The sequence below is a fragment of the Rousettus aegyptiacus genome, unplaced genomic scaffold, assembly GCF_014176215.1.
Source record: "Rousettus aegyptiacus isolate mRouAeg1 unplaced genomic scaffold, mRouAeg1.p scaffold_m13_p_7, whole genome shotgun sequence".
Taxonomy (NCBI): domain Eukaryota; kingdom Metazoa; phylum Chordata; class Mammalia; order Chiroptera; family Pteropodidae; genus Rousettus; species Rousettus aegyptiacus.
Window position 1 is genome coordinate 34,213,653 of NW_023416310.1, and position 26,962 is coordinate 34,240,614.

At 43.9% G+C, this 26,962-nt stretch overlaps 2 protein-coding genes across 10 annotated transcripts in view; one reads left to right on the forward strand and one right to left on the reverse strand.

Moving 5' to 3' along the window:
* The window catches only part of EML6 (EMAP like 6), a 220,539-nt gene extending 196,447 nt beyond the window's left edge, over positions 1-24,092 (forward strand). For 3 of the 6 annotated variants that reach the window (XM_016130157.2, XM_036225002.1, XM_016130160.2), the window contains 14 exons: positions 632-710; positions 3,190-3,319; positions 4,842-4,940; positions 5,934-6,107; positions 8,872-9,080; positions 9,914-10,071; positions 10,712-10,826; positions 12,728-12,916; positions 13,953-14,125; positions 14,561-14,723; positions 16,260-16,363; positions 16,996-17,149; positions 17,564-17,664; positions 19,300-19,324. In XM_016130157.2, the coding sequence (XP_015985643.2) occupies positions 632-710; positions 3,190-3,319; positions 4,842-4,940; positions 5,934-6,107; positions 8,872-9,080; positions 9,914-10,071; positions 10,712-10,826; positions 12,728-12,916; positions 13,953-14,125; positions 14,561-14,723; positions 16,260-16,363; positions 16,996-17,149; positions 17,564-17,664; positions 19,300-19,324 (1,873 nt within the window). Of the gene's footprint in view, positions 1-631; positions 711-3,189; positions 3,320-4,841; positions 4,941-5,933; positions 6,108-8,871; positions 9,081-9,913; positions 10,072-10,711; positions 10,827-12,727; positions 12,917-13,952; positions 14,126-14,560; positions 14,724-16,259; positions 16,396-16,995; positions 17,150-17,563; positions 17,665-19,299 lie in introns of those variants that run through there. The other 3 variants (XM_016130156.2, XM_016130158.2, XM_036225003.1) reach the window with 3 other exon arrangements.
* RTN4 (reticulon 4) overlaps positions 21,397-26,962 on the reverse strand; it is a 65,290-nt gene continuing 59,724 nt past the window's right edge. For 3 of the 4 annotated variants that reach the window (XM_036225006.1, XM_036225005.1, XM_016130162.2), the window contains 4 exons: positions 23,512-23,581; positions 22,975-23,021; positions 22,727-22,785; positions 21,397-22,362 (listed from right to left, as the gene is read on the reverse strand). In XM_036225006.1, coding sequence (XP_036080899.1) covers positions 22,320-22,362; positions 22,727-22,785; positions 22,975-23,021; positions 23,512-23,581 — 219 coding nt within the window. In that variant the 3' untranslated portion in view covers positions 21,397-22,319. The remainder of the gene's footprint in view (positions 22,363-22,726; positions 22,786-22,974; positions 23,022-23,511; positions 23,582-26,962) is intronic. The other variant, XM_036225004.1, reaches the window with a different exon arrangement.

A 26,962-nucleotide genomic window follows, 5' to 3' on the forward strand; every position in this document is an offset into this window, starting at 1 on the left:
AGATCACTGCAACTGAGAAGGAAAAGCAACCTACAGTATGACAGTAGCTAGCAGTTTAGCAGGGGCTGTAACCTGGAGGGATAGGGCACAGTGGGAGTTCTTTCTGTCTTTTATCCCTTTGCTTCCTACTGTCCCTTTTGGGCAGCAGCAATGACCTGGGCACATGGCCGTCAGGGCCCGTTCCCAAGCCTAGCTTATAAGTACCGCTTCCCACCATGCCGTGGTCTTTCCCTGCCTAATTTTGAACAATGTTGACAAGCACAGCTTTTTCCTTCTTGTGCTTAGGCTCCTCTTTGGTTTTAAGACCAGCCCCTCTGGCTCGCGTGTTCTTCCTGGCTGTCAGGAGGAAGGGACTGGTTCCTCATGACCACGGCTTATGTGTGGTGGGGAAGCCCACCTCGGTGCCTGTTAATCCAGGCCCAACTATGCAGGACCCGTAATGTCAGAAGCAACTTTTCTTGCCAGGGCAGGGGGGAGAGGAGCAGGACAGAAGAAACCCAGATGGAGGGTCCTCTGAGTGGGGAAGGGGAGAGATGGGAGCCTGGTGCCGGCCTCAGCTGACCATGCTGGGCAAGCAATCTTGCTGTTTTTTGTTCATCGCTGTGCTGTTTCTGGCCACTCTCCGTTCCAGACCGCCTGTTAGCAGAGCAGCACCCCAGCCTGAGAAACTCCAGAAGAACAACATCACCAAAAAAAAGAAACTGGTGGAGGTGAGCAGGTTAAACTGTTTTGCTTTTAGTCTGATATTGATGTTCTTAGGCCTGGTGACATCACCATCCACATGTCCCACAGAGGCCTTCGCATGAACCTGAGTGGATCTGATGGCTCTCATTCCCTCTCCCTTCTGCATAGCATTGTGTCCCCTGTCCCAGTGACCAAAATCATATCCGCTGGGTCACATTCCTTCGGCCCTGCCACTGGGTCCTATCAGTGCTAACTCAAAAATATCTCATGTCCTTCAAACCTGGCTTCTTCCCATGGCTAGTGCCACTCACAGGGAGAGAGAGGGGGGGAGAGGAGAGCACGAACTTATTTGCTGTCTCTAATGTCCGTGCAGTTACCATGTGCTGGGTACTATGCTACATACTTCCCGTGAAGTATTTTATTTACACCTATGAGGTAGGTACTATTGTTTACATTTTGCAAATGCAGACACTACCTCAAGGAAGGTAAGAGACCCAAGATCAAGCCAGAAAGTGGCCAGGGATGTGGACTTGGTTGTCGAGGTTTGAGGATTGCAGCTCTGATGAACCTGCTGTTTTTGAAGCGTGACCTCCCAGCAGTTCGTTCTGCCTTCAGACTCCCCTGTCCCTCTCTGACACATGCCCTGCTGCCCGCAGAGTTAGCTCTTTGAAATATAAGTCTTCACATCTTACCCCAGCATTAAGACCCAAGAGATTTCCATGTTACTGATGGGATTCAAGTTCATGGTTTCAAGATTCTACCCAGGAGCTACCTTTCCAAGCTTATCTCCTGTGTTTCTCCACCACAACTCCAATCTCCAACCCCAAACCCATTACTTAAAAGGCTCTGAAGCTGCCTTGGACTTTCAAGCCCCTATGTTTTCATGCCTTCTGATTAGAACTTCCTCCTCTTCCCGCCCCACACCCTGGTCTTTCTAAGCCTTTTCTGTCATCTTTTCTGCAACCTTTCCTAATGCTCTTCACCCTAAACCCTTTTACACTCCCCCTAAAACTCTCCCTCCACAGCCCGTGTCACACACTCTTCTGCTGTTAGTTCTTGCTCATCTGTCTCCCCTCCTAGACTGAACTCACTGAGGCTGGAAAGCTCCATCTTCAAATTTTTTATTGGTAAATGCCTTTCTATTGGGGGGATTTTTCATGGAACACAGCATAGGTCAGGAAATGCAGCTGAGCTTCAGTAAAGACAAGACCCAAGAGTTGAAAAGCCATTTAAGCCAAGATGATGCCTTTTTCTGCCCTGCAGGGCCGTATGTGTGTCTGATGCAGTCTACTCTTTGTGCGGACTTTTTGAACTGCTTTAGTAGACTATGGATGCTACTCAGCACCTGAGTTCATATCTCCTCAGCTAAACAGTTGGGCCTCTCAGTGTCCCTAATTCTAAATTCCCGAGACAAGCCATCTCATGGCCCAGCTTGAGTCAGTTGTCCACTAGAACTGGGGGTCACATATTATACCCACAATTTCTGACAAACACATGGGAGTGAGGGATGGGGGTGGAGGAGACTGAGGTTGGGCGGACAGTAAGTTTAAAGGAGAAGCACTTTTCAGCTGAGAGATATTTTAAAAAGCAAAATTATAAAGATAGGAAAGTTTATGATATGTGGGCTAAAAAGACAAGTCAGCTTGACCAAGGGGTACAGGTGATGTGAGAGTAGGGGCTAATTATGCCACCTCAAATTTGGGCTTTATCCTTTAGGCAGCAAAAAGTCAGTGAATGTTGTTGAGTAAGGAGGTGGTGTGGTGTTCTAGGAGAATTAATCTAATGTTTGCAACTGATGATCTTCGGAGAGAGAAAAGGCTAGAGTCAGGGAACCTAGAGAAAAGGGGCCCACCTCTTCTCGTATCCTACCAAGCAGCTTAGTGCCTGGCACAGAAGAGCTGCCAAAAATACATGTGTGTCAAATTGAATTAAGAGCTGATCTGATCTGAATCAGCCACTGCTCTTTGTCATGGAAGATAAGACAGGAAGAAGAGAAAGACTGTAAACCCAGAATAGTTATCTAGTTGTTAGGAAAAAAAAAAATGCAAATTGTGTACTTTGTAGGGCAACCACCCAGCAACAGAATGAACATGGCGTTTGCCTCACTATTCAGCTCTGCCATGCCCAGCTGCATCTGTGGGAATCAGAGCAAATCTCTGAGCTACCATTTAGTTTGCCTAAAGAGTGCCTGCCAAGGCACAGACAGAAAACTTCTAGGTAACCTTTATAAAGCATCAAATCTGCAGGTGTCGGCTCACCTGAGGAGCTGGGAAGCGAATATTGTTTATTTTATAACTCACTGTACTTCTGTGTGTTAGCATGCGCCTCTAGCATTTTGGGCAACTAAAGGAAGGGGCGGCATTTTGTCCTCAGCTTGTCAAGAAGCAGATGTCTTCAGTGAGTGGTTGCTTGTTTTACCATGCAGTTTTCACGAGACATGTAGCTGTTCCTGAGGTGGGGGCTTGTTCTTCTAAGGGCCACTTTCATCTTTGTGTGGGAGTGTAGGAGCTGGCTCTCGACCACGTGTTTGGCTACAGAGGATTTGACTGTCGCAATAACCTGCACTACCTGAATGATGGCGCTGACATCATCTTCCACACAGCGGCGGCCGGCGTCGTTCAGAACCTCTCCACAGGTGACTGGGCCGGGGGGAACCGCCATCGGAATACAGTCTTTTATTTCAGCCCTTTTCTGTACTTTTCCACTCTGTAGATGCCCCAAAGCTTAAGCAGTCTCTTGCCTCGAAAGCCATTCCACTCAGCTCCAGACTGGTATCATTTGGTCCTAGGAAATGCTCAGGCCCATGTTTGAAGACTGAAAGGTGTCAAGACCAAGGGAGATGTCCACGTTCTGTCAGCTCCTGGGAGGCTGAGGGGGATGGAGAGCAGCCAGACAGGGTGTGCGGAGTCGAGAAATTCCTTACAGATGGTAACCAAGAACGAAGCATAGGGGAACTTTTCTCGTTCATTTTTAACAATGATCAATATCTTAGCAGCTCAGATTTTCATATTTTGTTCGTTTTGACCATTTAGCCACATTTATAATCAGGATGAGAACAAACAATAAATGAAAATACCCAAAATGTCCCATAATGATATGACTCTTAAAAATAGTAGTTTTAGAAAACATACCTCAAGCAAAAGAAAGCATTTAGAAATTAACAAACACCCATATTTTTACCATCAGATTTAAATGTTACTATCCTGCCTTATTTGCTTCATATTTTAAATCATTTTTTTCAAAATTGTATGTTCCTTCCCAAGTGAATTGACACTTTGATAAATAAAGATGATGAAAAGGAATTCCCTTAGTTGCTCCTTGACTTACGATGGAGTTACATCCCAATAAAATCACTGTAACTTAAAAATATTATATTCATTTCATACACGTAACCTACCAAACACCATAGCTTAGCCTAGCCGATCTTACATGTGCTCAGAACACTTATGTTAGCCTACGGTTGGGCAGAATCATCTAACACAGTGAATGCACTGTAGAGTGTCGGTTGTTTACCTTCCCGATGGCATGCCGGACTGGGCGCTGTGGCTCCCTGCCACTGCCCAGCATCGCCAGAGTATCGTACTGCATGTCACTCACTAGCCCGGGAAAAGACCAAAGTCCAAAATTTGAAACATGGTTTTTACTGAATGCATTGCTTTCACATGTAAAGTTGAAAACCCATAAATTGATCCATCATAAGTCAGGGACCATCCATGTTTTCCTATTTCACCGTCTTCCCTGTCCAATGACTAAGCGGTGCCATTTTGTTCAGTAGAGCGTTATCTCCAGGTCTCTGCCCGACCCTGCTCAGAGGTGGCCGTTGAGAAGCCATTAGTCCTGGGCCAAGGGGAGGGGGAAATGTTAAACTTCATCTTTCTGGACTCTGGAAGCTTTTGCACTTGGATTGTGTTCCGGACAGGAAGGATCGAATGGAGCATGTGTGCATTAGAGAACAGACTCCAGCTCTTCTTCCAGGCTGAGAACAGAATATGTAAATGTAAAAAGTGATCTCCTATCTCCCCAAGGATGATACTGAAGTGAGAATTTGGGGTGTAAGCTCTCTTTTTTACAGGCCATTTCCAAAGACTGCACATGAAGCTTGGAGATTGCCCAAGGTCTTCAGGCTCCCCAACTAACGGTCCCCGTCTCTTTCCCAGGGAGCCAGAGCTTCTACCTGGAGCACACGGACGACATCCTCTGCCTCACAGTGAACCAGCACCCCAAGTACAGAAACGTGGTGGCCACCAGCCAGATAGGTAGGAGGGTCCTGCCGCTGCTGTAGTTCTACCAGCTGAGCAGGGATGTTGACCTATTAGCAATTATTGGGAGAGGAAGGGTCACTGACATCCACCCTTCCTCATTGATGTTGCTGTTGATTTTTTGAACCCTGAATGTATCTGTGTTGCTCGAGTAACATATCCAGTGATCAGTGATTCTGAGGAACCATAAAGTCAGACCAGAGCTTAATATTCCAAATAAATGGATGGCCCCCAGCCCTGTGGATTTGTGAATAATTTTTCAGTCCCCAGGTGTCAACCGAGGAGCCCCACTTCTGAGGCCTGGTGGTTGTGCTTGGCCAGGGTAGATTGCAATATGTGTGCCTGGCTCTTCTGTACCCTAGGAAACTGCCAGTGACAAATGTGAACTGATTCACATTTGTGAAAAGTGTTTTTCTTTTTTTTTTAACATTGTCATTTCAAAGGCAGTTTTTACAAACCTATCTTCTTGCTCGTTTTCATTGATTCCATGTCCATTTTTAAATTTAATTTGAAACTTTCTAATGCTGGTGTTGAGTGCTTCACTATTCCAGACATGACTTATTTTAGCTGTTGTTTTCCCTTGATGCTTCCTCATTGCCATTGCCCACCCAATGCAGGTGATGTTACAGACACCCCAGGTAAGGCTGTTCCGTCGTGAGTAGTTTGAATCTACACAGCAACATCATGTTGATGCATCATGTTTGCTGACTGTATCTGGCTGAATTGCAGATACAAATCATTGACCTCATCAGTTTCCTTTGTATAAACTCCACAAGTCTGTGTGTTGGGCGTAATTGTCTGTCTCTAAAAGCACAGCAGATGTCTGCTATTGTCCTTCCCCTGTGGCCAGGTCAGGCTATAGGTCTTTTAGGCCAAGTAACTGTAAGGTCCCTGAACGCTTGCCTTAAAAAGGCTTTTAGCCCAGCATAAGCATTGCCTTGGCTTCACCATCCTGCAGCCTGAGCTCTTTGCCATGCCTCCCGCATTCAGGAACAACACCTTCAATCCACGTCTGGGATGCCATGACCAAACACACCCTCTCCATGCTGCGGTGCTTCCACTCCAAGGGGGTGAATTACATCAACTTCAGTGCAACCGGAAGGCTGCTGGTGTCGGTGGGCGTGGACCCTGAGCACACCATCACCGTCTGGCGTTGGCAGGAAGGTAAAAGGAGCTGCGCTTCTGTCCCTCTGGTGAGGGGTGGGAGGAGGGGGCTCGGTTGCAGCCTGGGCCAGGTCAGCAGAAGATCCTGGGGTCCTGGAGGAGCTGCTCACCGGGTGCCACTGCATCTCAGGACCCCATCCATGGTCAGGAGGGGCTGGCCAGGGAAGTCCCGGGTTGGTTAGTGAAGGGTCTTTGGACACTTTGGGAAATCGCCCCAATGCTGGCAGCCTTCATCCTCAAACAGAAAGCAGCAGCCACCTCCATTTCTGTCCTAACAACCTTCCAACCCAAACTTTCTTACCCTTGGTGTTTCTTCTGGTGACCCCTGGATTCTGGGAAGACTTGCACCTTATTACAAAAACTAGGGACAGAGTTTTACCTCCACAGTCTCAGAAACTTTTTTTTTTTTTAGACTTTAACTTTTTTGAAATGGGGATTCATCTTATAATCAAGATTCACATTCAATTTAGCAGGTTTTCTTCCTTGCCCTCCCCAACACACACACACATGCACGCTGTTACTAAATTTATGGTTATCTTAGAATTAAAGATATGCAATCTTCTGAGCATATTCTCAGGCCAGCAAAAGCAGATCCAATTAGTGAGGACATTAATGAGGTCTGTCTCTAGTCAGGCAGCCTGTATCTGGGGCATGCTGAGCCAGGCACACACAGAGGTAGCACGTCTCCAATCCAGGGCTTCTAGAGTCCCGTTATCTCAGCATCTTCCCATGGGAGAGGATTGTGAGCGGGGCTGTAAAGAGATGAGCACAGTGGGAGGAAATTTCCAATCTCTCCTGAGTTCTCATATGAGAAAAGAAGGTTGAGGACCTGCAGACTTTTATGATAACACTCACTCATCCTATTCCATCCATTTCTCATTTTCTTATTCATTAGTATATTGTGTCCAAATGGCCTCATAATCTATATCTTGGGAATGCAGATTCATTTCTCATAATGTCAAGTGGCCAGCTGATTAAATAGACTCAGCCCCAGATGAGAAATTCAGCATCTTAAATGATACACTCGTAGCCTCTTCAAGTTGAAAGCACTAGAGAAGTCTTTCTGCCATGCAGGACCCCTCTCATGGACATATTCCCCCAGGAGCCTTTCCAACAGGCTGGTTTCCACCCTCTGATTAATACTTTCAAGGACGTGGCCCTCACCATTTCACAAGGCAGCCCGCTCTCTCTTGGAAAGCTCTCATAAAGCCCTTTCTCTGTGAGGGCCTAAGTCGCTTCATCATGCCTGTGTACTAAGGCGCTAACTCTGCAGTCCGTGGTGGCCAAGACCAAGTCTGTTCCTAGTTCCTTGGAAGAAAGTTACCACGTTGGCCCCCACACACAGTTCAGGCTCACTCCCCTCACTTCCCTCATCTGTCTCTCCGGGCAGTCCTGCTCACTGACTCCTGAGATTGGTCCTCTTTCCATCTCTTTATTGGCTGCTTATATCTTTCTTCTTCTGTAATTCAGCTTCAAATCCTTTTTCTACCGGGGTGGAAGGATTGCTTGTCTTTTTTTATGATTCGTAATTCTTTACCGATTCTTAATTGTTTCTTAAAAGTTTTGCAAATATTTCCTCCCAGTCTGTTGTTTATCTCAACTTAGTTTATGGTATCCTTGGGGACCATAGGCTTTAACACCTCTGAGCCTGAGATAGCGCAGTATCTATAGAGAGACAATAACCACCTGAGAGCTACCCTGTAGGTCTCCCCAACCGTCCCTAGGAAGGAATTCCAGTAGGGAGTGCCTGCTGGCTGGCTCTGGCCCAACCATCACCACTCTGCCAGAGAGCCATTATATAGACTAATAAGTAAATGTAAGAGGAAAGGGAAGAAAAATATATATTTGTATGAATAATATAGGAAAGGAAAGAAGAGGAAATTGGAACTAAAACATTAAGTTAGAAAATAGAAAACAGAACTTGGAAATAAAATTTAAAAAAAACTCAAGGGCCGATGAGATAAAAATAGATGAGGTTTAAAATATAAGCTAAAAGACCAGAAGCCAAGAGATTCAAGAAGCTAAAAGAGTGATGATAATAACAGTTAACGCATACAGAACACTCACTGCATCAGGCACTGTTCTAAGGGGCTTCACTTACATCAATTCTTTCGATACAACACTTTCAAAAATGGGCACTATTATTCTGAGTTTACAAATGAGGAAACTGAGGCACTGAGAGGTTAAGTTGTCCAAAGTTGTTCTGCAAATAAATGGCGGAGCTGGGATTTGATGAAGACAAATGAAACTCAGGAGAAAAAAAGGAAAAACTCAGGAGATAAGTATGGAGAACTTTTTTAATAAAGAAGATAAAAGCAAGACTCTCGGGGTGAAGTAAAGACTAAAGGAAAGTGAGTCTCCAGTGATACTCTGATGGGAGGGTTTGTCTTCCTGTTGGGGTGAAACATGTGATGTTGGGGGACGGGGAATGCCCGTAAGCCATTTTGCCCTTTTCTCCTATCTGGAAGCTTCCATCTCCTGGACTCTTCTTTCCTGCTGTGTTCACAGATGCTGGATGTGGCTTTTGGGAGTGGGGCAGAGCGGAGTCAGGGATTATGTTAGCAGCACTTGCTGTTCTGGAAATTTCTCAGACACACAGCTTCTTTCCCTCCTTCAGAGCAATGTCTGAAGGAGGGAGGCTGCTACTAAAGAACACTGAAGTGTGCCCTGGGCTTGCTGGGATTGAGGACTGTCCTGGGCTGGAGCTCCTTGCCCAGTCTCAGGGTTTCAGGAGGGCCACCTCACGGGACTCTCCCCCACACAGGTGCCAAGGTTGCCAGCCGAGGGGGTCACCTGGAGCGCATATTTGTGGTGGAATTTCGCCCAGATTCGGACACGCAGTTTGTGTCTGTCGGGGTCAAACATATGAAGTTCTGGACCCTGGCAGGCAGTGCCCTGCTTTACAAGAAGGGGGTCATCGGGTCCATGGAGGCTGCCAAGATGCAGACGATGCTCTCCGTGGCCTTCGGTGCTGTGAGTTCCAGCGAAAGCTCCTGAGAGGGGTCCCTGAGTCCCTGGGCATGGTTGGGTGGGCAGGGGGTAGAGGACGAGCATGCCCAAGAAGCTGCAAACAAGAAAGCCACATTATCTTCTTTGTTGGCTTATTTGCAACCACTATTCCCTTGCCTTAGTACAGATGGGTTGGTTGACTATATTTTCTTCCATTTTTTTTCTTTCTACCTCAAAATGTTAATCAGAAAAGATAGGGCTCCACTCAGAGCAGAAGGTTCATTCCAGAGGCAGACTGACTTTGAAGCATATTAGGCCTGGATTAGATACTCAGAATATATGGGGATCATTTCTACCACTGGAGAGCATCCCTTTTCTTCCCAGCCCTTGTGCACCACAAATTTCCCCAACTGACACCCCCGAGAAGGCTGTAGGGTGACCTCAGCCAATGCAAGATCCCCTGGGGACTTTCTGAAACATAGCCAACTTTTGGTTCTCTATCCATGGGTTTATCCACCACCTCGACACACCCAGGAAGTTTCTTCTCAGGCTGGAGTCCCGCCCTTCCCTTGCTGTCACCTGGAACTTGCTCACAGAAAGGAAGTTCGCTTAAATGCAGAGCTACATTTAATGAGGGGAGTCAAAAGCCCCATGCTAATTCAATAGAGTGAACTTCAAAGCCAGGTGATTATTATATGACATTTGTGGTTTTCTGCAAATTCTTCTGCCTTACCTCAGCACGGAAGGTCGCTTTGAGTGCGTGTTTCTATTTCACCAGAAGAGTGGGTGTCTGGGAGGGGGCCCCTCTGAGAGCTGCTCTGAGTGTCCTGGTGTAGAAGTTGTCCCTTTGTTTACAGAACAACCTCACTTTCACCGGTGCCATCAATGGCGACGTCTACGTGTGGAAGGACCACTTCCTCGTCCGGCTGGTGGCCAAGGCTCACACAGGCCCCGTCTTCACAATGTATACGACCCTGCGGGATGGACTCATAGTGACAGGCGGAAAAGAGCGGCCGTAAGCCGAAGCTCCTCTGGAAACTTTTTTTTTTCAGTTGTCTTGGGAGAGACTGACAGAAGCATCTACTACTTGGAGAAAATGCAGACTTTCAGTCTCCTGTCTTTACTGCATCAGGGAGATCAGTCTGCCATCTCTCCAAGAGGGCCCTAGGTCAAAATCTGCAGAAGTAAGAGTCAGAGAAGGAGAGAGGTTATTTAATGGTAGCTTAAAAACCCAAGATGTATTCTTGAACAGACCCAAGTGACTTTGCTGTTCATAAAGTGTTATTCCTGGTAGCAGTTTGGGAGAAAAGAGGGAGGAGGTGTGAGAACAGGAGAGAGAAGTTCCAGTGGGGACAGAGAAGTCGTAAGAATGAAGCAGAAAAACAGGAGACACATATCTCCTCTTGTCTGACCTGATAAAAAATTTTGATTTTCTCGATTACAATTCTCTTTTCTCTTAAGACTGTGGCATTCTAAGGCATTTTAGGAAAGGTGCAAATTCGAGGGACCATGATTGCTTGTCAATACAGCCTAAGGAAGGGGCCCCCCTGGCCCCGGGTGGCTGTTACCTGCATGAGATGAGAGAGGGGTGGGAAGGTCATGGAGAGGTATGAAGGTGAGAGCTAACATGCTAAGTTCATCTTGACCTTTTTTAGGACCAAAGAAGGAGGTGCTGTCAAGTTGTGGGACCAGGAGATGAAGCGCTGCCGGGCCTTCCAGCTGGAGACGGGGCAGCTGGTGGAGTGCGTGCGCTCCGTGTGCCGTGGCAAAGTGAGCACGGCCGGCCTCCCCCAGGCTGGCCCCCTTGGGGCTGGGATGGGAAGGGAGAAGGGGTCCACGTGAGAGTACAACAAGGGTTAACCTAAAATTTAAAAGTCGAAATGAGAGGCAACAAGCATTTATTTGGCATCAAAGAATTGTAATTTGGGCAGCACAAATTCAGGCAGAAACCCAAATAGTGTCCCGATTACAGGATGAAAGCAAGGGGTTTTTATGAGAAAAGAAAAAGGAATAATTACATGAAAAGAAAAAAATTCCTATTAGTAACAAGCTCAGCTGCTCTTGGCTATACATGACTGGTTACCGAGTCTGTCTTCAGACAGTCCACAATCTCAGTTCTTGTGCCCAGACGTACACTTGCCTACTGGCTTTACAAACAAGTGTCTGTAAAACAGACTTGGCTTTAGTCTAGTCTAAAGGGCTGGCCCAGTCAAAAGATTCAAGGAACAAGACGTGCATGGGAGTTCCTCCAGACTGGCAGCCCTGACTCCATTCCAAAATGGCTCTACGCACGTCATTTTCACACTAGCCAGGCACTTTCCCTGTGCTGGGTTGCAGAATCCTTAAAACAAGCCTCTGAGGTGTGAGGTACACTGTAGTGGGGAGGTAGCTTAGCAGAGTAAAACAGCCCTGGGTGCAAACTTTGACTCGCTCAGTAGAATTGGATGTGTGACCTTGTGTCTGCTACTTAACCTTTCTGTGCCTCGCACATGGGTATTAAGTACAGTGCCTTTCATCATGCCTGGCACATGGATACATTCAGATGTTAGCTACTATTAGTATAGATACTATTGGCATGGAGATACTAAATAATGTGTCCATGCTCAAGGCTACACAGCCAATAAGAGGGAGAGTAAGGGCCACCAAATTTTGTCCGACTCAAATCTATTGGTTTTCAAGGCATACCCTGGCTGAATATCTAAAACAACTACGGGGTTTTTTAGAAAATATGAATGTCCAGGCTCCCACTCATAGCTCCCAAATCAGAATTTTAGGGCTGGGGCCTTGACATGTGTTGTCCTTTTTTCCTTTTCTTTTTTTCTTAATTCCCTAGGAGATTCTGGTATACTTGAAAACAAATCTCTTCTTTCTAATACCTTGTGTTTATGTTTTTGAATTGCTATCAGTCTAAGAATTTGCACTCTAGATGCTCTCTGTAAAAAATGCATAATTCAAAATTGGAAAATTCGAACAAATGACAGTCATCTGGAAGGGTAATTAGAGGTGTGGGAGATGAAGGCAGAACGAGGCCCAGAACCTTGAAGTCATCAGAGGTGGATTTTCATTCAGTGTCAGGAAGCACTTAGGAAGGTTGTGAGCTGTCCAGGAACAGAAACTGACTGCCCTGATCTGTGGTGAGCCTGCGGTCACTGGGATGTTCTAGCAAAGGCTGGTGACGGAGAATTCTTCGCTGAAGCTCTCACCCCAGGTGGTGGATGGAGAAGAGGCAAAGTGAGAATGTGGAAGCAGGTCGCTTCAGGAGGGGCAACTCAGTCGTTAAAAGCAAAACACCTCTCAGCTCGACACATTTTAATACCAATGCAGGCACTTTCCCAAGTTGTTCTGACAGTGGTTTTTTAAAAAAAATTATTTTAAATTGTGGCAAAATATAGGTAACATAACTTTTACCATTTTAATCATGTGTAAGTATACAATTCCATTGTATCTAGCACATTCACACTGTTGTGCAGCCATCACCACCATCCGCTAGCAGAACTTTTTTCATCTTGCAGAACTGAAACTGTACCTATTAAATACTGACTCCCCTGCCCACGAACTTCCCACCAACCACCATCTGCTCTCTCCATGAATCTAAGTACTCTATAGTTACTTCATACAAGTGGGATGATGTAGTATTTATCCTTTTTCTAATAGTGTTGTGATTACGACAGGGAAAAATCTTAGTGGGAACCAAAGATGGAGAAATTATTGAAGTTGGTGAAAAAAATGCTGCTTCCAACATCCTGATTGATGGACACATGGAAGGGGAGATTTGGGGCTTGGCCACACACCCCTCCAAAGACATCTTCATCTCTGCCAGCAACGATGGCACAGCCCGCATCTGGGACCTGGTTGACAAGGTGAGGGGCTGACTCTGCCTGGGCTCTGATGCCCACACATGGAGCTCGCATAGTGGTGAGGAGAGGTCAGGCCAGAGGTGGGGGATGGGGCTAGATAAGAGATCAGCCACAGGTCAGCGAGTAAGTTAGAAAGTCCAATAAAAAGAGTCCCATTCACACACACCCAATCTATTTATCTGTTAGTCATATATCCATCTGTAGCAGCAATACTCTAATTGAGAATGATTATTCTCATGTCATGAAAGAACCCACAAAACCTAAAAAAATAAAGAGAGAAGTCATGTCTTTTCTGGACAGGAAGACTAAAAAGACTTAAAATGTCAAATGTTCCCCAAATTTCCCAAATAGTTTTCAGTGTATAGATCAAAGAACAGACATGCAAAAGGCTGTGTGATTATTATACTCAAGATAGTTTATAGTTATGTTTTATGAACAGCTATCATTTATTGAATTCCTATTACATTATCAGATGCTTCATGTACATTTCACTAATGCTTACAACAACCTTGCAAGACCAATATTAATATCACTTTTTTCCAAATGGGAGAATGGAGAAGTAACTTACCAAGAAACACCCAGCCAGTAAGAGGCAGGATTCAGGATTTGAACTAACAGATGCTGAAGCTCAATCCCCTTCCCCTGAACAGCAGGTCAGCAATCTATGGCTGGCGGGTAAAGGCCAACCTGCTATCTGTTTCTACAAGTTAAGTCATGCTCTTTCATTTATGTAGTGTCTGTGGCTGCTTATGTGCTATAATGGCAGAGTCGAGTGGTAGCAAGACACCATATGGACCCCAAGGCCTAAAATATTTACTTCCAAACTATAGAGAAAAGTTAGCCAACCCTTGGCCTAAAACATGGAGTTTCTCGAGCTGCTCTAATCAAAGCCTACCTTAGCTACTTAGGCACAGAAGCTGTAAGGAGTGGCATGGGAGCCAACAGTGGCAGCAGAAGCAACCTGGTTATTCTGGCCGGGGGCAGGAGACCATGTGGGGCAGGCAAGGGCTCAAGTGATATTACTTTGTTATCAATATAGAAGCTGCTAAACAAGGTGAATCTGGGCCATGCGGCCAGGTGTGCAGCCTACAGCCCTGACGGGGAGATGGTGGCCATTGGCATGAAGAATGGAGAGTTTGTCATCTTGTTGGTGAACAGCCTGAAAGTTTGGGGGAAAAAAAGAGACCGGAAATCTGCTATCCAAGACATCAGGTACACTGCAGTGATCTGGGCAGGGAGAAAAGTGGGCATCCTCCTTCCCAGTGGTTCCCATTCCAGAAGGGCCATGGCTGGAACTCAGCCATGAAGAATTTAGTTGTGAGAGGGTCCCTTTCAATGACCCGACTGTGAAAGGAGACCGTCTCACACATTCTCAGACATGCCTTTGCTAATTTCCATGAGAGTGTGGTGAAAACTTCTTGTAAAATGCCATTTTACAAAAGGCTGTATACATCTTTCCTTCCTTCCTGGGGATTTGACCCAGAGAAATTGTCGAATCCTTTAGACTGTAGACGCTAACCACATGTGAGTCACGAAGTGAGATCTCATTGCCTTAAGCCTGGGAGGCCCATCCCAGAGCAGACCTCGTGCCTGACCAGCCTCAAACAATCTTCCTCATGGACCATACTCTTGGATTGCTTTTTCTAGAATCAGCCCAGACAGCAGATTCTTAGCCATTGGTTCTTCTGAACACACAGTTGACTTCTATGACCTCACTCAGGGCACAAGCCTGAATCGCATTGGCTACTGCAAAGATATCCCAAGCTTTGTCATTCAGATGGATTTTTCTGCAGATGGCAAATACATCCAGGTACGCCTTGCTTTACTGATAATCAGGAGCAACCAATAATAGTAATAATAAGGGTTTATATTGAGTGCTTACTGTGTACCAGGCAAAATGCTAATTTACTCTTCACAGAAACCCTTTAAGTGCTGTTACTGTTCCTGTGTTATAAATGAAGAAACAGAGGCTTTAAGAATTTAAGAAAATTGAAAAACTAGAATTTAAAATAGTTATTCTTCACAAACCCCAATCATCTGTAACCTTCCTCTCACCACTTCCCCTTCCAAACTTCCAATCTTCTAGTTCTCTGGGGCTGCACCTAAGTCTGTGTCACTTCTTATACTTCCTTATTTTAACCCCAAATCCTACTGGGTAGTGTGGCCCCTTCACATTTGGGGCCTGGACTGGAGTGGGCCTGGAGCGAGAGTGCATCACTGGGTCCCAGGGGGCCTGACACGGATGGGACCGAGAGGGTCCCCCTCTTGAGACTTACAGCTAAAGACAGAAAAATTTCCCCAGCACTCTGAACAAGTGTTATGCCTTTGTGGCTGGCCTGGAGTTGGATATTCACTGTAAAAGGAGAGAAGACGCATTCGTTCATCAAATATTTAATAAACCAGGCACTATGGTGCCTTTCACATGGACAAAATGGTCTCGGTCTCTACTCTCCTGGAGCTTGCTCTGTAATGGAGAAGACAAGCATTAAACAGATCATCACCACGTATATATGTAACTACAAATTGTGATTATGTGCTGAGAAGGAAAAGTACCGGCTGCTGCTGGAGCATTTAACAGTGCTGAATTTAGATTCACTTCCTCTGCGCAAGTGGTGTTTAAGCTCAGGTCTGTAGGATGTGGAGGAGTTAGCCAATGAAGGGGTGGGAACATTGTTCCAGGCCATCTGTGGGAGAGCCTGAGGTGAGAAAGATCTCAGCTCATTTCATAAACAGCAGGAAAATCTGGGGAGGCTGGGCTAGAGGCACCAGTAGGGAGAGATGGGGCTGGAGATGTAGGCAGAAGCAATTTTCTGGAAAATGGTTGGTTTCCCCTAGAAGATCCCCAGAGAAGCAAGAGTCCGTCCTAGATGCTTCAGAATCATTTGTATCAGCTGTTGTCCACGAGAAAACTAGTCTTACCTCCGCGCCAAAAGACTTAGTTCTCTGGAAACAGGGATTCCCAAACTTGAGTGAGCATCAGAATCACCTGGGGGCTTTGTTTAAACAGATGGTCAGACCAGCTCCCCCTTAAGCCCCATCTAAGTTATAGGTCTGGAGTGGGGCCAAGCATGTACATTTCTAACAAGTTTCCAGATGATTCTGACACTGCTGGTGAGAAACCACACTTGGACAGCCACTGTCTCAGAGTTTTGGAAAGTAGTAAGAAAATGGATGAAAAATGCCCTGCTCATGTGAACTTTGCCATGGGCAGACCACAGGCTTTGCAGTTTACAGCTGAACTTGGATTTGGTGAGAAGCCCTGGGGAAGCAGAGGCTGGGCCAGTGTTCTGGGAAATAGCACATGAGAAGGGGAGACCGTGAACATGGTTTTTCTTCCACTTTGCAGGTGTCAACAGGAGCCTACAAGCGCCAGGTACATGAGGTCCCCCTGGGGAAGCAGGTAACCGAAGCCATGGTCATCGAGAAGATCACCTGGGCCTCCTGGACAAGGTGACTGGAGGAAGACACTTCTTGAGGAAAAGGTCACAAGGGAGTCTTTGTCCTAGACTCAGCCCGTTTGTAGCTGGGATGTGAAGCAGCTCAGAGACAGAGCTATCTTTTCTTGGGGGTTGGGGACAGGAGGCTTCTTGCTACTAGTTTGGGCCACTGGCTTTGATCTGACCTGGGCTTTTGAAATACAAAGTCTGTCTTTTTGTGTAATCCATCTTACAAGCCCTGAGCCCCTTCCAGCTCTTGGCCAAGTGCCCACTGTGAGGCCTCCAACCACCAGGGAGGAATAGGAGGGCTGGAACTGTCCATTAGCCCGCTAAGAAACAGTGCCTTGCCAATTCAGAGGAGAAGTCCCCACTCTTCTCTCAAACAAACATGCACTCAGAAGGACTGTAGGGAAGAGAGAGAGTCAAAGGTGACTTTTCTTTTCAGGGTGAAGTGACCAGGGCAGAACAGTGAGAACTGGGCCAAGTGTGCACAGGGAGGGGACAGATGCTTAGTGTCAGAAGAGCCTTATGGCTATACTGCATTATGTAAAATACCCCTCTCCCCCTCATATCCCTGGGAGAGGATGCCTGACTGCAAAAAGCCTTCTTACACGTCTCCTTCTACACCCCTTCCTGTTGGAACAGCATTCTGGGAGATGAAGTCATTGGCATCTGGCCACGAAATGCAGACAAAGCTGATGTCAACTGTGCATGCGTGACCCATGCTGGCCTGAACATTGTCACAGGAGATGACTTTGGGCTTGTGAAGCTCTTTGACTTTCCATGCACAGAAAAATTTGTGAGTCTTCCTTACAGTGACCTCACTGCACCACCTCCAGGCTCCCTGTGCTTCTGCACTCTGGGACACAGTGGCCACGTCCAGATGGCCACATAGAATCCAGAACAAAATGAATCTTGTTCCAGCCAGCCCTGTGGAGATTTGGCAACCCCTAACCTTTTCATCTCCCTCTGGAGGGATAGTCCTGGAAGCCAGGGGAAGGGAGGTGGGAGGGTAGACTAAATGGCCACAAGTGGGGCAAGAATGAGACAGGAAAGCGGTGAAAGGCTGGCTAACAGATATCCAGACCAAATGGGAATCTCGTGAGTGAAGGAAGGTTCTGGGAAGAGGGATTTGAGTCTTGAAGGGGAAGTGGTCCGTCGTCGCTGGGAGGAGTAGGATCTCTTAGCCGTCTCCATTCACTTTTGCTCACAGGCCAAACATAAGCGTTACTTTGGTCACTCAGCTCACGTGACGAACATCCGTTTCTCTCATGACGACAAGTATGTGGTTAGCGCTGGAGGAGACGACTGCAGGTACCAACCTCATTAATCTGGCGCCAGTTCCCCAGGCCCGGACCTCCCCCCCGCCCCCCCGCTTCCCACCTCCTGTGTCCTGTGGGTCAGAGTATGGAGGGGCTGAGGGAATAGGAAATGGGGAAATTCAGTGAATCTTATGAGAACTTTACAAGTATAGGGTTATTTAGTCTGGTGACTCCCAACCCAAATCCCGATGGGCCTGTCTCCACTGCCCAGGGACTGGTGAGAAGCCTAGGGCATGTGACAGCTGCTCTGAGCTTTGCCAGGTGGAGGAACAGGTAGGGAGAGGCCCGAGATGGCTGATTTCAGTCGGAGCTCTTGGACAGCCCATGGGTTTATCGTCACGTATAATCAGGAAGTTCGAATAACCCTGAACCATGAGTCTTTTAACTCTTAACTTTGAACTGATCACTGGAGTTGTTAAGATGGATGATTAACCCACAACCAAGAGAGGTTTTAAAATAATACTGAGCCTCAGTCACCCTGAGGATCAAGCAGGGCAAGTGTTACCCAATTTTACATATCAGGTGAGGGATGAAGCCATTAGGCCCAGTGCTACTTTTAGTAGCAGCAGGAGAACCTCAACCAGCTATTTGGACTCCGGATCCAGGGCTGCTTTTGACCTTAACCTCTGCTCAGTATAAAACACGCACATTGCTCCATGAGGTGTGACTGGTCTCCCAGTGTTTTGGAAGCGCCCCTACCAGCCTGCTCCAGAGCTGACTGACATCAGTCTCTTCAGCATTTCTACAGCAGCTTTCTCCTCACCCTCCACCAAGGGCACTTCCTGTTTGGAGTGCGGAGGACCAGGACAGGGTCACTCCAAGTCATTCAGCTTCTCCACATCTAATGTAGTTCAAGGTCTTTATTGTAACATAAATATTGGTTTCTGTCCAGCTCAAGCAAAACTCTTGGGGTGGAGGGATGAAGAAATGCATAATTTTTGTTGGTCTCAGGTTGTGGAAGAGGCACCATAGAGAATTTCCCAAGAAAACGGCTCCAAAGGACGCTGATGGACTGCATGGAACACCCATTTCCAAGCTGCTGCTCCAACTGCTGCTGGCACTTAGAGCTCTTAAGATAGTACTAACAGCAGCTCCCTGTGGAGTGTAAACACTCATCCAAAGCAGCACCGGCCAAATGGTGAACAAGCCATCAATAAGAAACATAAGAGAACTGGTCACCCCAGTCAGTGCAGGAGATATGAGGTGACTTTTGAAGAGTAACCTTTAAAATGCAGGGCCCCTAGGCCCTGGGATCACAACGGGCGTTGTTGTGATCCCTGGCTATGAGCTGGACACTAGAAAGGGCTCTCCAACTCGAGTGGAGTTGATAAAACTCTTTCAATAGTAACTGACAAGAGAGAGTGAGGTCAAACTGCCAAGAGTCCTCACATTCAGCACAGACACCCAGGCTGCTGAAAAGAGCCAAACATAACAAGAGACAACAGACCTTTTAAAAAGACACTAGGTCTTTAATTGGTAACAAAATCCTTTTTTTAAAAAAATCGACATCAATATGGTCAGTAAATCACCTGAACTTGACTCTGGAGCACTTGGCAAGATTGTTTGTTGTCACTTGACAAAAAATGTATCCAGCCATGTAAAATGACTGCTCGCTCTGCTTTTTCAGTGTATTTGTGTGGCGGTGTCTGTAAATGGCAGAAGCCTCTTTGTTGCTGCTGCTGCTCCCGGCCAGCACCTGCGGAGGCAGTGACAGGGCACCTCCTCGCCACTGGCTGCTGGGGACCGCCCCCGACGCTGCAGACTGCACGAGCGGGTGCTGAAGGGGTGAGACTTGCTCCCAGACTCGGGGGTCTCCAAAATCGTGATGCCAAGAAGGAAGGTCAGTTCTGAAATGTTAAGACCATTTGTCTCTGTTCCCGAGACTAAAAACTATGTGTACTAATGGCATTGACAAAATCCTGTCTGATAATGTAGCCCACTGACAAAATTTAAAGCCTCAGTTACCCTAACCAATATGTAGCTTTTAATTTGCATCAAAACTTTTTCAAAAGATGTTTTGCTATTATGTTTCTATATACTTTAAAAATATTCATTTTTACAAATAAGTAAATTGAAGACAGCTTAAGTTAGATGCACCGAAGTACTAGAACTATTGACGACAGCCTCTGTTCTTCACGTTTAGCTTTCAAAACCAAATGAGCCATGTACAAACAAGTTGAGAAACTTAATTTTTTAACGTTTCATTTGCAGAGTTTTATATCCATTAAGTGCCTTTGAAAGTTTCCAGTTGTGTGGGCTGTGGTCTCACCTCCCACAAATTATCTTTCTACATATGGTGCTAAAAGTTCAAAACTGAGGAAGGCTACAGGACTCTTAGCGGATTCCTGGTCTGTCAGCCATGTCATGTTTCATGTCAAAGCTTCCTTAATGAAAGGCATTTACTTGCTTGGGAAATAGTGGCTATAGGAAGATGAGCAACAAAGATGAATTCAGGAACAAGGGAACAGAATGGGTTTTCATTATGTTTAGTGCCAAACCCACAAAATCCAGAATAGAACCGAAAACAAACCTCTATTACAAAATATAAGCAAAAAAAAAAAGAAAAAGAAAAAGAAAAAAAAAGCTCAACCTGGTCCAGAAGGATGAGCTAATTTATCTCGTTAAATCTAAGAAGGTAGTAGATGGAATGACTTGAGGTTTACTGCTCCCGGAGTGGGGTTTGCTTGACACCATTAGTTTGCTTCTGGTGAACTATATAGGGCAAGTCTGGATAAAAAATATTCTCTGCAGAACAAACTAAGCCTGAACAATATTTGATAAATCAAGATTATAAAATAAAATCTCACTTAGTGTTCCTCAGAGTTGGTTAGATAAGAGAATGTGACTTGGACAGTATTAACCAGAAGACATCTCTAAACCACCTCAATCATACCTTACACTTGGCCAACCACTAACTACAGGAGGGGGCTGACGGCACACCTAAAGGGGAGGGGCCAGTGACTCTGAGCACATATATATATACACACACACACCCCAATGAGTCCTGGTTGGTGAACTAAAATTCTGGATCTTGAGTTACTGGCTATTGCAGTTGTTGGTTTAGAGAAAAGGTGAAATGAAGCATTTTCAATGAAATAGATTAATATTTGCCACAGAAGTGCTTCAGCATTCTAAATGGTTCAAATCATTCATTAAGCTATTTTTATATGCCAATTTATTAATGCCTTACATTAATCCACTGATAGGTTGTTGAGCCCACAGTTAGAGTCCCTGTGTAGTCCTAATTGTTTTCCGTAACCATGTGACTGGTGATGCTGAGTGATAACCAAGTCTGCCTATACTGTACCATTGACCTTTCATACTGATTCAATCTTGCATTGAAATAACCAAGTGAAAGAATTGAACAATGATGACATGTACAACTATATTTAAAGAGCAATAGTGTCTGTGTGAAGAAAACGTCTTAAATCTTATTAGTAAACATTTATATGGTATGATTTTATGTATGTTCATAAATCTTGCACTGTATTCTATGTTAAAATATTGGTGCATGAATTTATTTTCAATTATCAAAGTATAAAAATACACAATTTAAAGACATTTTGGTATGTGTCAAATTTAATCTTTGTTTTCAAAGCAAGCACAGCTGCACTGAGTGGAAATCTTTTCTAAGAGTGCAAGCTACGACTCACTGCTCGACGCAGTCTACCCCGTGTGTGCACTTTTAATTTGCTGAAGTTTCATGAAACAAAAATACCAAACATACTTTAAGTCTATAAGCTTTATTGCTACTTCGCTTTTACAGTTCACAAGGCATTCCACAGATTTAATTCAGTACAGCTTAAACCACAATTGTATAAATCTTCATAATTTCTTGCATAACAATGTTTGAGATTTGCAAACAACATTTTTGGAAGCATTAGATTCAGAGTATGTGACAAAATTAACTATGGTAAGTCTGTGCGATGAAATTTATGTTGAATTCTATGTGCATGGCATCGTTTCATGATGAAAACAGAGGGTAGTGCTCCTAGAAAGTTTTTCTGCTTATGTATTTGAAACTACACAAATATAACCAATAACTGAAATATCAAGCACTGTGGGGCAGTTGAAGGGTAAAGGTCTAAGCTTTGTGAAACACTATATATAGATATATATATATAATCTATATTTACTTATATTGGCAATTAACAGTAAAATTCACGATACACCTAGAACATACCAGAAAGGCAAGCTTTTTCACACCTGCTTTACTGGTATGATCTCGTCTAAACATTTCATTTCAGAAAATCTGCATCAATCTACACAGACCATACACAGTACACAAACTGTGAAAAAGGTTATTTTTTTCAGTTCCACTTTCTCTGCAATTCCCAAAATACAGCAAGATTACTTGCAACAAAGTATACTATACAGCTTTCGCAGATCTTTGTTTATTCACCAGTGCCTCATATAGGAAAAACGAATGATTACTGTTTAAATCCATACATAGCAGCTTACAATACTTAAGATAATGAACACATGGCAGTCAAGACAGGTAAATTTTCCTCAGACACTGCATTGCTTAAAATAAAGATCTGTGAAACTGCAATGTCAAGGTTTCAGTGTTCCCTGACCCTTCCCATGTAATCAAATGAATATCCCCTTTAAAGATAAACTCCTACTGTTAATTATTTCTGGTTTTTTTCATTCAGCTTTGCGTTTCAATCCAGGGATTTTTGCTTGGATTCTACAAATGAAAAGGAGGGGGGAAAGGGCAATGTAAATATTTTAAAATTTATTTTGTTTCTTAAAATGCTGTGCTTCTAGAAGTACTGAAATATTACTCAGCTTATACGAGAAATGAAATCCTATGTGTCAAACTACAATCTATAATTTTGCTACCTTGGCCTCCCGTATTAGATTTAAAGCCTTAAATGCACACAAGTAAACGTAGAAATCAATTATCCGAATGTTAGAAAAACATCTTTTGGCATTTCTTTTGCACTTTGGAGCTCACGGATTTGCTACTATGTCTGAAATATGAAAATACTGCACTGTCCTCAAAGTGCAGTGTACCTTAGTAGAACAAAAAACAGATTTTAAATACTTACTTAGCCATGGCATCTTTAACATTCTTATTTGCAAGTCCTAGGTAATGATCTATCTGCGCCTGAAAGAGGTATAAAAGATTAGAAAATTTTCATTGCTAAAGACGCTGATTATTACTATGCTCCAACAAATTAAGGCATAAGCAACTGCAACAGTTCTCATTTTATAAGACTTGGGAAAATGGCACTGATACATTTGTAAATTGCACATAATAAATTCTCTATTCTGAAACCTACAGTTAGGAAATTACCTGATGCCGTTCATAAATAACAGGAACGCTGAAGAGTGAAATCAGAGCTGAAAAAGCAAATACACAATCTTTAAAACAGACAAGCAAGATTTAAAGAACAAACACTAAAAAGCCATTAAACTGACAACACTTAAGCTTGCCAGGCAGAGTTCCCAACGAGTAGCACAGGATCTCCTGGATGCACCTGCTGGTGGGCAGCCAGTCTCAAGCAATGAGTTAACCAAGGGAAGCTGCGAGAACCATTCGGCTTCAAATCATGTCAGACTTAATCAGATACAGGTGCCCCTGGTTAGGTAGATTTATGACTGTACCAAAAGATAAGGCCACCCTTGATCTGATTTCGCACTGCTGGCTGGAGCAGTCTTCAGGAAGTAAAGCGGCATTTCCATAAACAGCATCAGCACTTTAAAGAGATCACAACCGCAAATATACGTCCTATTTCTCCTACAAATAAGGATATTCCTCACTAAAAATCTCTAAATTCCTTGCACACAATCTTTTAAAGCAATTTTCATTCCATTGCTTTTGTACACTTACCCAAAATCAGTAGTGTCAGACCATTGAACAAGGCACCAACATAGGTAAACACCCACATCAACACTGCAAACTGTAAGAAAACAATGTTACCCTATTAAAAACGAGACGCAAGTAAAATTTCTTAAGCTTTCAAATAAAAGCATTCCATCTAAATGCCAGCCTACTAGAGGTACATTCCTTGGAGACTTCATAAAGTAATACAGATATTTTCACTTCTAAGTCACCAGTCTCAACTGAGAATTTTAGAATCCTAATTAAAACAACAGATTTGATTCATTTTCTCTAGACTATACTACCAAGTAGTTGATTCTGTTTGAGATCAGAAAACATGCCAAAGGTACACCTTACCCCTCCAGTTCTCAATATGGCATTTAGCTTTTAAATGGGAACACTGCAAAGATATCATGAGAATTTGCTATTAAAACTGATTTTAAAGTACTAACGAATTAAGTGCTTAAAGATCTACATGTGCTGAATACTTCAGACATTAAAATCTCATATCTGATTAAGTAACAATAAGACAGAGAATACTTATTATTAAGACCAGGTTTCAAAAATAACACCAAAAAAAAAAAAAAAAACCACCCCTTCCCCAAAATATCACTAGCATTCTACTAAGGATCAGCACTGCCTAATGATACACATTTTAATAGCCATAGTTAACCCCGAGAATGAGCTCCTCACACATTATGCCTATTAATAAAACTGACCATTATTCTTTAGCCCTGTCTCCTTATTTCACAAACATTAACAGAATTCTTATGTTAGTGCCGGGCATTGTTTTAAATGCTTTACAAATATAAACTCATTTATTCCTCTTCACTTTATGAGGTAGGCACTATTATCATCACCAGAGCAGCTGCCAACACTCAAGAGTGCAGAGGTTAATTAATAACTTGCCCTAGGTAAGATTTTCACTTTCCCCGCCAGGGGCTAGGGAATCACTAAACTCTCCTACTTCAGTAATCGTGGTCTCAAAAGCTGGTTTTTTGTTGCTGCTGTTGTTTTTTATCATCAAATAAGGCAGTTTGGGTAAGTGGTTTCATTTTGAGAAGTACTTTATTTCCTCTCCCTACTTTAGTTTATTCATGAATAGCTGGACAAGAGAATTTTGAGGTTTTCTTCCAGTTCTAAAACTTGTTGACATCATAGAGTACCAAAGACTTAATGACAATTCAAAGCAGTTCTTGAAGACTTTTAAACACAAAGTCGGTCTGGATTTTATTAAATATTCCTCATCAGCAATTCCTTTGCTTCCAATTAAAAGCCTTCACGTGTCTGGCAATCACTCAGCCCCATGTAGCAGGTAACAAACATGTTATCCCCACAACACCGCCATCTACAGTGATTATTTAGGCATATATAATGCGGTGTAAACGAAGAGGGGCGGAGCGAGCGCTCCACCATTCAACAAAGGGAATGGTAAAGTAAGACAGTCAGATAATAAACATTTTAGGTTTTGTGGGCCACGAGGGCTCTGTCACATATTCTTTGAATATTATCTTTGAATATTCTTTGACTATCATTTTTTTTAAATGTAAAAACCATTCTTAGTTCTCAGGTTGAACAAAGCAGGCCATGGGCCAGACAGTATAGTTTGCTGAACCCCTTGATCTAAAGCATGCCTTTCCTCATATATGTATCCATTCAACAAAATCTGATGGAATGCCTACTATGAGCTGGGTACTGAGCAGTAATTATATGTTCAAACTCTAGTAAACATATTTACTACAGGTAGAGAGGACACATTGGATTCCTTCTCCAACCGTCAGTTCTACAAAGAGCAACACTCTGGCTACCCCTACAACTGAATTTAACTCAGATGCAAGTCAGCAAGTGTCAAACATTCTTAACACCTGTCGACTGAAAAATAAAAATTTAAGTTGACCTGGTCTTAGCAACTGCTATAGAACTGCCGGCAAAGGTTTAAAGCATGACTCCAGTTAGCAAGCCTTCCCCCTCTCACATAGTTTTACAGACTCCTATTGCAGAAGCTAAATATAACTTCTGCACTTGAGCAAGCTCACTACAGAGCAACAGAGCTTTTCTCATCTATCACCATCCGCAAGTCTAAAGAAAAAAAGAGTCCACCTGCCACACCTTAGAAGAAACTGCTTTATCAATAGATACCCTACCATGACAGAATTCAAATACTAGCACACACAGGCAAAAAAATAAGCCCTAATTTGGTCATTAAGTCACTAACAAGGTCGCATTCCAAATCCACAAGGAGAGAAGCCTAAGACTTCACACCTAGCTATCTAAGGGGCTCAAGTGTCACTGTATTTGCCTCTAGGAGGACACTCTTCCAAAAAGACAGGCTCTCTAGAGGCAAATGCAGGGGCAAATGCAGGCCTCAAAATGTCTGTGGGGCCACAGAGGTGACATGAACACATGAGGAAGCCTGGGTGAAGACTGAGGCAAACGTATGCAATCTCCCTCCAGGAGGCGCCCATAACCCAGCTCCAGACTGTTGCCAGGCAAGTATTACAGGCTAATAATGCTGCCAAATTTTCCCATTTTAAGAAAAATCCCAGAAATTGACATTTTTACATGTTGTCATAGAATTTTTAAACGTTGCAGCTAAGTTTGGAGAAAAATTAACACTTCTGATGCCCAAAACAAAAATAATGAATTAGGGTTCATTATTTGGTGTGTTCTCTTAGGGTTACTAGAGAACACACCAAAGGAAGAGAAAGGAGTGGTAGTAAGAACTAGCATGGAGCAATTGCACAATTATTCTAACTTATACAGCAACAACAGCAACTACCTTTTTTTTGAACAGTTCAAAAAAAAAAAAAACCTTAAGTACTGTTATTAATCCCAAAGAAGAGGAAACCAAGATCCAGAAAGATTACGCTTGCCAGACCAGAGGTCACAGTGATCTCCGGTTTATCTGACTCCAGAATCTATCTGCTGTGCTGTATACAACAAAATCACGTAACCATTAATGGGAATTCAACAAAAATGTGCATGCTATCATAAAGAAGCTGAAAAAAGGTCAAAAAACACTCTTTAAAAAAACTAAAAAGGCAGCTTTCATTCTGGATATCTACAAATTCTATGCTATTCCATGGCAAATACCTTGCAACATTACAGCCAATGTAAATTTACTGTGGAAGTCAAAGGTCATCTCTATGACAGGAAAGAGGGCCAAAGTAAAATGAAGGTCTAATACATACTGAAAGAGGGAAAGGACCATGTCTTGTTTGTCTTTTGTCCAGGGGAATGAGGAATTCAATTTAACTGCAGATTTTTACTAGATAATGTCTCAATGGAGGTAGAGAACATTTATTATTTTTTTAATGAGGGTGGGGGTGGGGAGGGTGCTTAACAGACTTTCAAATATTACTTTGGCAATCTTGACATTTTCAAACTTTTCCTGCACTTTTAAACACTGAAAAGTATTTGTCCTTTTTTGACCTCTTTATAGAGTTTTAGCCTCATTCAT